Source organism: Chelon labrosus (genome assembly GCF_963514085.1).
Source record: "Chelon labrosus genome assembly, chromosome: 10".
NCBI classification, from domain to species: domain Eukaryota; kingdom Metazoa; phylum Chordata; class Actinopteri; order Mugiliformes; family Mugilidae; genus Chelon; species Chelon labrosus.
In genome coordinates this window covers 18,351,967-18,364,139 of record NC_140360.1, presented here as the reverse complement: position 1 = coordinate 18,364,139, position 12,173 = coordinate 18,351,967, and the positions used below count along the sequence as shown (strand labels likewise).

The window sequence follows — 12,173 nt, the reverse complement described above, 5'->3', positions numbered from 1 at the left end:
TTTCCATTAACCATGGGGTTAGCGGTTCAATCCCCAGTGAATGGATTACACGCCAGAGTCCTTGAGCAAAACACTGAACCCCAAGTTGTTCCCAGTGCCTAGTACTGGTGTGTGAATGTGTGAGCGTTTGTGTGAACGAGTAGGACGATGTGTCGTTACTCACACCAGCAGGCAGAAAGGCGCCTGTATAAATATAAGACCATTCACCATTCTAAAAGCAGCATATGAGCGGGGAAAGACGAGGCTGTGGATGTTTAATCACTTAAATCACAACAATCAGATGGTTCCTGCTGAGGATGAACACTTTTTAAAAAAAAAAAATAAATAACAGATTATGAATCTATACGTTCAGGTGGTAACTGCAGGTTCTAGCAAACATTGCTTAAATGGATTTTCAGCCGCAGAACTGGTGCATTGGTGCAATTTATCATGTTACCCAGTAGTATTGTATGAGCTCACTGACATTTTTGGACAGTGATGGATGTCTATGGTTCAGGGGAATAGGCCATATCAGGCTTTGTTTATACAGACAATGGACTACATTTATTTATTTATTTTTAAATGAGATTCTTAATGGGATTCTTTGCATGTAGAAACACTGGAAAATAATAATACTTCTTTTCTGAAGGATTAACACCAAGACGCACTGCTTTGTCAACATATCTACTGCACCCAGTACAGTTCCTAAGGAGCATTTTTCCAGCATGCTGATGCTCACCCTGCTTAACCTAGAGGTGACCTCCACCTGGCGCCTCCTTTTCCTCCCTGCCTCCCTCCTCTCTAGATCCCCTTGCCTCACCCCAGTGTGTACAGGAAGCACTGATTCCAGAGAGCCTGCTCTTCTGATGATCAGAGAGGAAAAACACAATGCCTTCAGTGTGCTAGAAAGGGGGCTCAACTCATAAAATACACACTCTCTCTCTCTCTCACACACACACACACACACAAAGAGAGAGAAATAGAATGGAACATGCTTTTACTATTAAGGCTCTGTATTTTTTTTTTTCTTTCCATATGACTTTCCCAGGAAAATCCCCCTCATCAGGGTAGGTCGAGGCAGACAGCAGACTAAAGAAGAGACAGACAGACAGACACTAAAAAAAGGCTGTGGAGAAAGTGACCTTACAGCCCCGCGGCTGAGACACTTTTAGGGTGGGAAATGCTACTGAACTGGGTCCAGATCTCCGAGCGAAATTGGTGATTTCAGATTGTTTTTTTTCCTCCATTTTTAGAGCGGCCGTAGAGAATAAATTATCCTCAATAAGCACCCCCGCTCGGCGCAGCTTAAAAGTTCTCCAGACGAGCATCTGGCTTACATACAACCTGATACATCTAGACGGCCGGGATGAGATTAATTTGGTCTCTGGGGCAATGCTCGACATCTAAAATGTCAGTCCTTTATTGGGTGACACCGAGTAATTCTGCTCATTTCTAGAAGGCCTCAACAGTTGGTACCATTTAGGAAAACTAGGTCACTTCCGCCTTCTGTGTGTGCGAGTGTGTGTGAGTGTGTGTGTGTGTGTGTCAGCCAGACCCTAAGCCAAGAGACCTCCAGTATAAACATATTGTGCAGGAAGGACTGCTACGCTGAACAGAAACATCCTAATACCAAACAGCATTCGACTCGACACCGCCGCTATCCCCGCTGTCAAGCTCCGCCTCGCTCCTATTAATCTGCAGAAACACTCAGGCAGCAGTGTGATTTTCTGGTGTGATCCGATAATTAGCTCTCTCTCTTTGAAGAAACAGCCGAATTAACACCACCTAAAAAAGATCCTTATGGCTGCTATGAAGTCAGCGTTTACGGCGTGGCGTTTGTATTATGCTGCATTAGTCCTAGCCAGCAAATAAAGTCACAAACGTAATTTAAAAAAAGAATAATTAGCACAGATCTCAGCCCAGCTCTGTTTATGACAGGCAGAAAAGCAGACTTCTGCTGGTAGATGATTCAGAAACTAGCTTGTTTGTTCTAATCATAGACTGCGCGTAAAGGAAATGGACATAGCCACAGAAACATCACCCACTGGTTTGTACTGTTTTGAAGCCTTGAGTTCGGCTTTCAGCCGTCGCCATCTTGGTTTTTTGGTTTTTTTTTTTGAGCTGGAAGTGACGAAAGGGGCGAGCGAGTGCCGAATCTGACTGAGAATCACATCAGACGCATTCACACCCACACAAACAAACATCTCTTTGAAGGCTCATATCCACTTAATTATTAATATATGTTAAAAACAACCTGCCCTGATCAGAATGAGTGAAAGTAGTAATGAGTAATGATTAATTTAATAACAACTAGTGGAAAAATGAGTCTATCTACGGGTATTACACTTCCACATTTACTTCTCTTTTCTGACCGAGTGAGTGTGTTCATCAACGACTGCAACACACAAATTTAGACATTTAATTATTGTTCTTTTACAAACGTACACTGATCAGCCACAACATTAAAACCACTGACAGGAGAAGTAAATAACATTGACCCTCTTGTGGCAATTCAGTGTTCTGCTGGGAAACTTTTGGACCTGGCATTCGTGTATATGTTACTTAGACATGTAGCACCCACCTAAACCACGCACCCCCACCCCATAGCAATGACACTTCGTGATGGCAGCAGCCATCCCCAGCAGGATGCAGCCTGATACAGGCACACGCACGCGCACAAAAAAAACAAAAACGTGACAAAAGGCACAAGGTGTTGATCAGTGCCGGTATTCCTAAAGATTCTGAGAATCCTCTCAGAGAGCTCCTAACTCAGCCTAAAAATTCCTAGCTAGGAGTCTCAGCTTAGGAGTGATTCCAGAAAATTCTCAGAGAACTCTGAGCAATGAATGGACAGAAACTCTTATTTTAGTGACGAGGTGTGGTTGACCCAATTGCTAGGTATCATCATCATAGGAGTCATCATTTCAAGAGGTGTGACTGGCTGATCCTAAAACCTAGATTAAAAATAGGCTTTTGGTGATAATTGGCCTAGAACAGACCGTCAAATCAATGGACTTAATAATAGAATCTAATCTCTATGAAGACTGTGTAATTATAATATTTTACATAAAAATAAATAAATAGTAAGCTATACTTTAAAAATGATCCTACAAAATGTGTGAAAACTCCCACTTGCACAGTATTCACATGCTTTATTCATTTGCTTCCATTCATTTACCATGCTTGTCATTTTTGCCCTTCATCCATCTGGTATTAACGAGGGTAAAATGGCTCAGCTTTCATAAATTTCTGTGATTGCTAACCGGCCTAGAAGAAGCAGTATTGGTTGCCATTCAAATCTTCCAGAAACCGAACAGCAACTGAGAACAAATGAAGTAGGAAACCCAGCTGGACAGAGGAACTGTGTTTACTTCTGGTTCAACTGGTCAGTGAGAATAAAAGTGTTTTGAGATGTAGATTTGGCCTCAAGTCATCACTGCTGCATTGTCGCATTTTTGCATTCTTCCTGTTGCTAAATACCTCAGTGATGTGATGACTTTCATTTCCGGTGATATTGCGATTGTAACAAGCTTGATTGTCATTCAGTGTTTGGAGAATATCTCTCCTGCCTCTTCTTTCAGCCATTTTCTCCTCTGCTTAAGAAACTCCTAAGCCTCCTAAAAGTCCTCCTCCCTGCTCTTAACAGATCTCACCTTAGAAGCTCTCTTAAGAGCTAAGATTCTTTAGGAATACCTTTTATCTTTACTAGGATCTACTGTTAACTTTGAGGGGAAATTCTTAGAAAAGATCATGATTCTAAGAATTTTCTTAGAATTTGGCCACTAGGAGCAACTCTTTGCGCTAAGAATCTTTAGGAATACGACCTCCAAATTCACTAGATCTCAAACTGATCAAGTATCTGTGTGATGACACAGAGGACCCTCCTCTGAACCCATAGGACCCAAAGGCCCCCACTAACAATATTCTGTTGCCAGACACCACAGGACACCCTCAGAAGGCCCATGTCCATTCTCTGATGAGTCACAATTGTTTTGGGGTCACAAGGGAGACCTACACAATATTAGGAAGGTGGTCATAATGATGTGCCTGATTGGTGTATAGATGAGTGTAAATCATTATTTTGAGGGAATTTTCAGATTTTGATAACTTCCGTATCAGCACTCAGGTGAGACCCCTTCAAAGTAAAATAAATACAACCAAAATAAGTCTCAACATTATAAAAGGATGGAGATACTAAAAATATCTATAAATCTTTTTGTGACATTTTAATTGGACTTTTATTAGTCCAAGTCTCTGAAATGAACCAGTAAGAGTGGTTAAAAGTGATGACAGTATACTATTAGAATTTGAACTTTTTACTGTCTACAACCCATTTCAATACACACCTTTCAAAACAACATGCCTGTGAGTCAGGAACCAGTCCAACAGGTGAGCACAATCTCTTCACTGAGCCTATAGTAGGCTGGAACTGCATCAAAACAAACCAGTTTCTAAACCCACCCAATAAAGTTTAAATGCTTTCAGTTTGCTGAGGCATAATCTAAGTGTAGACGCGTTTTATGTATGCTTTCTCCGCCCCACTGGACTAAAATCTTGCCAGCAAACCTAATAAAGCACAGTCTTATCAAGTGAGTAGGTGGACTGGAAGTCATATAACACAAACACTCTGGTAACTTGACATGACAACAAACGTTTACAGTCTGTTAAGCTCGGTAAAATACGCTTAGCGTTTAGGTTTAGGGGTGTATAGAGGGAGAACAAGACAGCTGGATTATTTGGAAGACACGCTTGAAATAGGCGAAAGAAAAACACTTTCAGATTGGGACCCCTTTATGAAATGCAATGCAAAGAAAAAGTTTTTAAAAAATGACCGGTCAGGGAAACAGTATCATAAAATCATATCTAAAGTTTCATTTTTTAGGCGCCGACAAATGCAAACTGCAGCGGCGTCTTCACTGAAGTCTTATCAACAGCAGGAGCCACACATGACCACCATTAGGGAAAATCAGTGTGACACTCAGGCAGGGTGGGAAAGAGCCTGAAGCTTCTGCATGGCCCTAGAACTGAGTCACGTAGCCTCACACACACATGAAGAGATAAGAAATGTAGGGGGAAATGTTAGAGATAGGTTCTTACAGGAAAAAAACACGTGGGGCTATTGGTCACTATTACCCAGTACGTAGTTTGCCTCAGCGTGGGGACACTTTCTACTAATAGTAGCTGACTGACACGATCCCTAGTAGTAAAGGCTCATTTAGGGTACTGCGGGACATAGACGCTGTAACCTACGCATGTAGACTACGCTGGTGCGGTTCCTGCTTCACTTTCAACAATGCCAACTGAAACTTTTGCCAAAATTTGGCCGAAGACGAGTCATAGAAATGTTTATGTCTCCGACCCTCCTCAGTTAACCTTTCCTTGATGTGCTCTGTCTTTATTGATCCAAAACAATCGATTGCGGAGACGGAGAAGCAGCTGGAAATACTAAAGCGGAAACAAGCTATCAGAGTTCTTGCAGCCTGCATTGCTGCGGTGCGTAGTTACATTTCTGGGGAGGTGCACATGAACTACGGCGCTAGGGTCTGTGCAGGGTCTGCGTATGATCTGCGCTGTCGCTGCCTATAAGAGTCACATCTTTCAGTGATAAAGAGGCCAATGGATGCAGCAGGGGTTAATCGCCTCTGCTAATATGACCTTTTTTTTTTAAATGTCAGTGTATGTGTTAGAGAACATCAAAGCAACGCAGCTCCACCGTTTTTAACGTTGATGGAGCAGAACAGGCTCACAGTTCTCGCGTTTGTTAGAGTGGCTACAGTAATTATTTTTAACATGGGTCAAATGACTGCTTGTATGTGGAAAGAGACGCCTGTCACAACAAAGCCACATCATTCAAGTCTGCAAGTTTCCCTCGGCTCTTAGGAGACTATCAGTTCATTGTTTTGTTTCATTCTCAATAGCATGTTGCTAAAACGGACTCAGCGAACAGTAGACAATTAGCTGGTGGAACATGATCTAATTTAATGAGAGAGGGATCCCAGTAACCTCCTCATAAACAGGAGTTTATTCATCTTCCCACTTCTTATCTGCAGCGTCGGCAGCTATAGTTAGAGTTGCCGTACATGGTGAGCAAACATAGGTTTTGTTTTTACTTCTGTATACAGTGTAAGGTCTCTGAGCGCCACAAGAGTCTGAGATAATGGGCAGAGTCATTGCTTTCAGAGGGGATGTTTCCAAAAGTCTAAAGCTGCCCAAAACCCAGATTTATGAATGTATATATGAAAATACCCGGTAGGATAAAGATAAAAAAGAATAAGACCAGAGTACTTTCATCTAATAGAGGGAAGATGGTTCCTGTACGGTTCAAAACTGTTATTTCTATAGAACATTATATTGTTTAAATTTCATGTATAATTATACAACTGTCTGCCACTGGCAGACCAGATAAACCCATTATCTTTTAGATAAGGCTAATTCCTCCAGACATCTCCGCGTTACATGAATATCTTTGGTGTCTCCATCCTCCTCACTTAACAGCTAAACTAAACAATGCCCCAGTCTTGCAAATACTTGTGGCAGCTCCCACTTTTGTCTGCTGGGGCAGATAATATTCTCACCATCCCGCTCTCTGACTCCTGTGCTGCGTGTTTATCCAGCGAGGAGGGGAGGTGTTTACATTGGCTCGGTTAAACCAAGACAGGCCCACTAGCTTTTGTTAATAATAAATAACCTAAACAGCCCAGGCAGCGAATCCACGCTGCAGCGTCAAGCCGGGCCGCCACTGGCCTGCATTTGCGGGGGAAGCCGTTCAAACTTTGAATGAGACGTGGAGCAAATGATGTGTAAGTGTGACGTACGTCAGGAAAGTTTATGGAGCTGGAAACAAGTCTGAGGATTGAGGTGGACCTCAATCAGAGAGGCATGCTATCTATCCCGCCGCGGTTTATTTGTGATGTGGTTTATTTTAATAGATTCTCCGATGATTTGATGCAAGCAGCCTACAACCCTTTTGACCCTCCCATCGTAAACACAAAAATAAGCATTAGAGAGTGCACGGTCTGGTTCGGTTCCCATGTGGAAGGAATAGAGTGGAGGGAACTTCAGGAAAAGAAAAAAAAAAAGGAAATATTTCATGGCAGTTGCAACGAGAGCTAGAGCCGTGTGTGTGTGTGTGTGTGTGTTGGAGAGGGGGGTTTAAGGCAGGCAGAGAGATGAGGGGGCAGAGATTGATCTGGGACAGTGTGGGAGAGACAGAGGGAACTGCAAAAAAAATAAAAAAGAGCAAGGCCTTGGGAATGTGTGTGTGTGTGTGGGAGAGAAACGATACACTGCTGGACTGCCGGAAAAAGAAAGTCAGCCAGGAGGACGGCAGATCGATTCCTCCCCAGAGTCTCCCAACAAACACACTCTCTTTTTCTCTCTGCATAGCTCACCTCTCCTGCAGCCCGATACCGTCCCATCAGCACTTCATCTCTATCACACTCTCTCTCTCACACACACACACACACACACTTCCCCGTCTTTGTCTGCTACTGCCTTATTCCGAGGCCTCCGTGAAGGAGCTTGATATTTAGCAGGATCTTCCATGGAGTTTGGTTCTCACAGTACCTCATTGTGGTCGATTGATATGAATATTAAGCCACAACGGCCCAGATCTGTCACCTCAAGGCCGTGGAAAACACAATGCTCAACACGCGGACAATGGTGTGGACACGGCAAATAATGAACTGTGCATTCAGAAAGAAAGAAAGAAAGAAAGAAACTCCTCCTTTGTGATGGTGGGATGAAAATACAAGTGGGGTTCTCAAAGATTTATCTCACAACCGAGAATATGGCTGCCCACATGGCGAAGAAGAAACCACACACTGACACACAGACTCTTCTCTTCCTTCCTTTACACCAAGATGTCCACCTACCTACCCTCCTACAACACAGATGTCCACACAGACAGACACTTTGAGCAGACCTCTAATCTCATGAGCCCTGCATCAGAGTCTCTCCTCCACTCAAATCACATTCCTCACAGGAACACTGCTGTGCACTCTTTTGACCACACACACACAGATACACTACAGTAGGCTAGAGGGGACAATGAATGGGTCCTCCTCTAATCAACATTATCAGAATTCCTCTCGTTTCCGGTCACACAAGGCAGATTATGTGCTCGTTTCTGGAGAGGGGCTGCATCAGATTGAGGGCAACAGTGAGGTCTGCTCCTCTCAGGGTCCCCTCTCAGGGTCTGCCTCTGCTATCCTCGCCTCGTCGGGTCGGGTCAACCCTCCAGACGTTAATGTTCCTTTCTGTTGCGCTCGTGAAGGCGCCTGACGAGCAAAACAACTCTCCGGGAGCTGATGCGGGCCTTGCAGCTGCCCCGTTGACAGCTGGCAAAAACATTTTGGAATTCAAATTCTGTGCGCAATGCAAGCCGTAAGCTATTCGGAAACAACTTCAGGGAGACCGCAGTTCTTTCTTCTTCTTTTTTTTTTTTTTCATAAAGGCGCAAGAGGAAGAGGTTTATTTGTAAGAGCAGTTTACTTACCGGTCGCTGAAACCCCCTGCATTTTTGCACAAAGTTGTGCCGCGGTCTTCCTCTGCTGAACTCGTCCCTTTCTCGGAGAAACAGTGGCTCCAGCGTACGGGCTGACTAAACTAAGAGGAGCGCCTGCACTTCAGAGCACACTTACTCCTTCTTTTTTTTTTTTTTCTGCTCGCCGACAAGAAAAAAAAAAATTAAAAAATCACCCAGACCGACTAAGGACACTTCATGGTTTCCTATCGGACACAAGAGATGTTATCCGGCTCAGATTTTGTCCAGAATAAGGGCGATATACTCCTCCATGTAGTCCTTTCTCCTCCCTCTCCAGAGACAGAACTCTCCGCTCTGTGCAGCTGGAAAAAAGAAAACGCGCGTTTCCGCCGGTGCGAGGCGCGCGCACGACAGCCTCATTCATTGAGCGCTACTAGAATGAAAGCTGAGCACTTTGGTGAAAATAATAAGTCACTTTTACCACTTAACAAACCGCTTCAAAACACACATCACCACATAAGCAGCGCGTTTTGTTTCCTTTACCTCCTTGTTTCGTGTTTTCTATTTTTGCACCCTTGCCCTTCGGCACAGAGGCATGATGGGTTGTCACGTGAAGTCATGAAAAGGATGAGGCCTATTTCAATAGATGGCTCTGCCCTGAGAGCTCCACATCTGCCTATTAGTGTGGAAGAAAAAAAAAAAAAATGAGAGAGATCCACGAAGCACGAGCACTAACTGGAGCTGCATTTCCATGTCACTGCTCAGGCTTTCTGCTCCTGATCTCCCTAATCGATTACGCCGAGTTTCCAGGATCTGTGTCAGCTGCCTCTGTGGATCACCGTAGGGACAGAAGAAGGAAACAAAATGAGAAAAATGCTGATTGGGCCAGTCATAAGCTGTGGTTTGTTTTTTGTTTGTGATCATCTCACATCATTAAGACTCCAGGGAGTGCATGGATTTACGTGCGTTGGCTAAGTGCATTTATTTACTGAGGAGCTTCTTTTATTCCTCTAAGCTGCTTTATATTTGCGTACTTTCACATTTTAGATGGATGTGTTGTACTGTTTTCTCCTCTATATGTAACTGAGAGGTGGGAGAACTTTTCGTAATATTTCATAATATGATAAGCTTAGAAAATAGACTGTCACTTGAAAATGGTGACACTCATCAGTGTCAGTCCAGCGTGAGTCTATTGTAGGTGCACAAAACAGGGCTCTCCAAACTAATTGCATATTTTTTTTATTCAAATAACCACTCTAGCCCAAATGACTGAATGTATTTTGCAGAAAATCTGAAAGGGCATTGTTCCTCCCGGACCCAGAAGCAAACAAAGTAGTCAGAACTAGCTCCAAATCAAACAGCTGAGATGCTTCACAGGATCACAACAATTTATCGCTGTAGTCTACTCACAAGGAGCATTATTCTGCTCATTTGCTTCACCTATTTTGCTGCAAAATCTTCTACACTGTGTGCCATTGTTGTTTTTCCTCAATGATACTATCTTTTCAGCGAATCTTCAGAAGCGTGTTGCCGTTAACCCCCCATAGCCTTCTCTGTGGCTCTGTCTATGTGTGCGGCCCCTCCCATCTTTTTGAAACCCCTGCCTATTCAGCCACGCGTCATTAACCTTCTTTTGTGGCCACTGCTGTTGCAGCACACTTGTCGTCAGCCTCAAATCAACACGGAGAGCAGCGGCGGGGTCTCTGATGACAATGCCTCGGTGTCTGGCTGCTCGCCAGGCAGAAGGCCACTTCGTTGACCTGTGCTCCTCTCTAATAGGCTGATATATGACACATTGGTACCAGCTCGCTGACTGCGCTCTGTTACCATAATTAACCTCCACTCTGCAAGGACAGAAAAACACATTCTCCTTTTGCTTGAAGCTTTTAGTTTGCTGCAGAGAATGACTCTGAACATGTCAGAGCCGAGACTGAAAGGCCAAGTGTTTTGTGGATGACTGAACTCGTGTTTTAAATGGACCCGAGGCCCGATGCCCCGCGAGCGCTTGGAGCTGCCTGTCAGTCCGTCGGGATCATGCTGGTCCACTGAAAGCAGGACACCAAGAACAGGCTCCTGGGATGCATCCTCTGCTCTGATCCCCTGTGGCTCCTCCACCCACACCCACAGAGCAGAGTGGACCAGCAGCATTCAGAGAGAGGGAGGGGAGAAAGGAGGAAGAGAGTGTAATTAAAGAGGAGGGGAAAGGTGAGAGACAGAAAGGGATGTATAAAAAAAGACAATAAGGACTAACAGTGGAAGTAGACTGGAGTGGCAGATGAGCAGCCGAGCTGAAAGAGGGGTGCGAAAGTCGACACATATAAGTGTGAGATGAGCTACCTAGAGCTTTTTACACTTATCCCAAACCCTCCCGGTGTAAATGCTCCAGTCATGTGGCTAATCACGCTCATGAGTGGAGTGCCAGTCTCGATTCATTCACTCTTTCTTCAGGTGCAAATTAAAGCTTCATACCGACTGAATCAACACTTCATCCGGCGAAGCTGCCACTTTGAGGCCACACCACTCCAGCAGCTGCGTGGAGATAATACAGACAGATCTATGAGTCACAGCAGGGAGGACACTCACGCCCTGCGTCCAGTGTCAGGAGTAAGGAATGTTTCAACGCATCATGAGGCTGAGCTCACACTCGGCGGGTCGTAAATTTGTTAACATCCTCAATGGCATTATTTCTGCTCCGGCGGGGTGCTTGTCAGGAACGTGTGTGTCCGTGTTTGAGTCCATGTGAGGCGTGTGTGGTGTCGACGGCTGATTTTGCTCATGCAGACCAGCTGATCCTCCTCCTTCGGGCTCCACGTGGACCCATCACATGACGCACACACACACACACATAAAGAAGACTCTTTGTGAGCTCAAACAAACACTCTGTCTCTTTTTAATCAGGCATCTTTACAGTAGCTCTTAAAGTTACTCTAAAGCGGCCCTTGAAGAGGTCAACAATTGTAGTACAGAGACCCCAAGTGGTGAATTCCAATAGTGCACCAGCTGAGAAATGAAACAGCTGCAATGCTGTGTGAATCCCCCTCCATCTAAGGGATAATCTCAGCACCTGCATAATAACAGAGCAGGGCTGATGCCATGGAATAAAGCCTACTGACCCATATTTCCTCTGCCAGCTAAGGGAGGATATAAGAGAAGACTGGCACCAACAAAGGCTCTACTGTTGCTGCACTGATGTCAGTGGCTTGTCAGAGAATTCACCCCCATCCCACCACCCCCCCCGGCTCTTATTAATACTCAGACATTCATGAGCAATCAACAGGCCACATGTTAAATAGTTGCAACTGGTACCGAATCACAGCGGTGTGAGGGGGAGACTTGATTTATTGCTGATTTAAGTGATGAGTGGTTTAATTCCTGAGAGAACAGCTGCACATATTACAGCAGTGACACAGTTTGATCAGTGCTACGGCGATTTACTTTCAGTGCAGCTCTGTGATTTTTACATGTCGTGAACATACAATGTTATCGGTTAAGTTTACTTATCAGAACTTAACTTCCTCTATGGCTTTGAAGGGGGGAGCATTTCAAACTTTCTGACCTTACTGAGTAGCGTTATGTGAAGCGTGGTGTGCTGCATATTTTTTTGGCACTTGAACCATATTAGGGATTCAGAATGAATGTTTATGTATTGTTAAGTACTGCTTCTGCTGTTTAAATTTGCCAACTTCGTGGACATGCAACACAGAATGTA

At 44.3% G+C, this 12,173-nt stretch overlaps 1 protein-coding gene across 1 annotated transcript in view; it reads right to left on the bottom strand.

Moving 5' to 3' along the window:
* The window catches only part of fgd (faciogenital dysplasia), a 53,625-nt gene extending 44,677 nt beyond the window's left edge, over window positions 1-8,948 (bottom strand). Inside the window, exon 1 of the mRNA XM_084552491.1 lies at window positions 8,477-8,948. Within this exon, the coding sequence (XP_084408617.1) occupies window positions 8,477-8,498 (22 nt within the window). The 5' untranslated portion in view covers window positions 8,499-8,948. The remainder of the gene's footprint in view (window positions 1-8,476) is intronic.
* Between the last annotated feature and the right edge of the window lie 3,225 nt (window positions 8,949-12,173).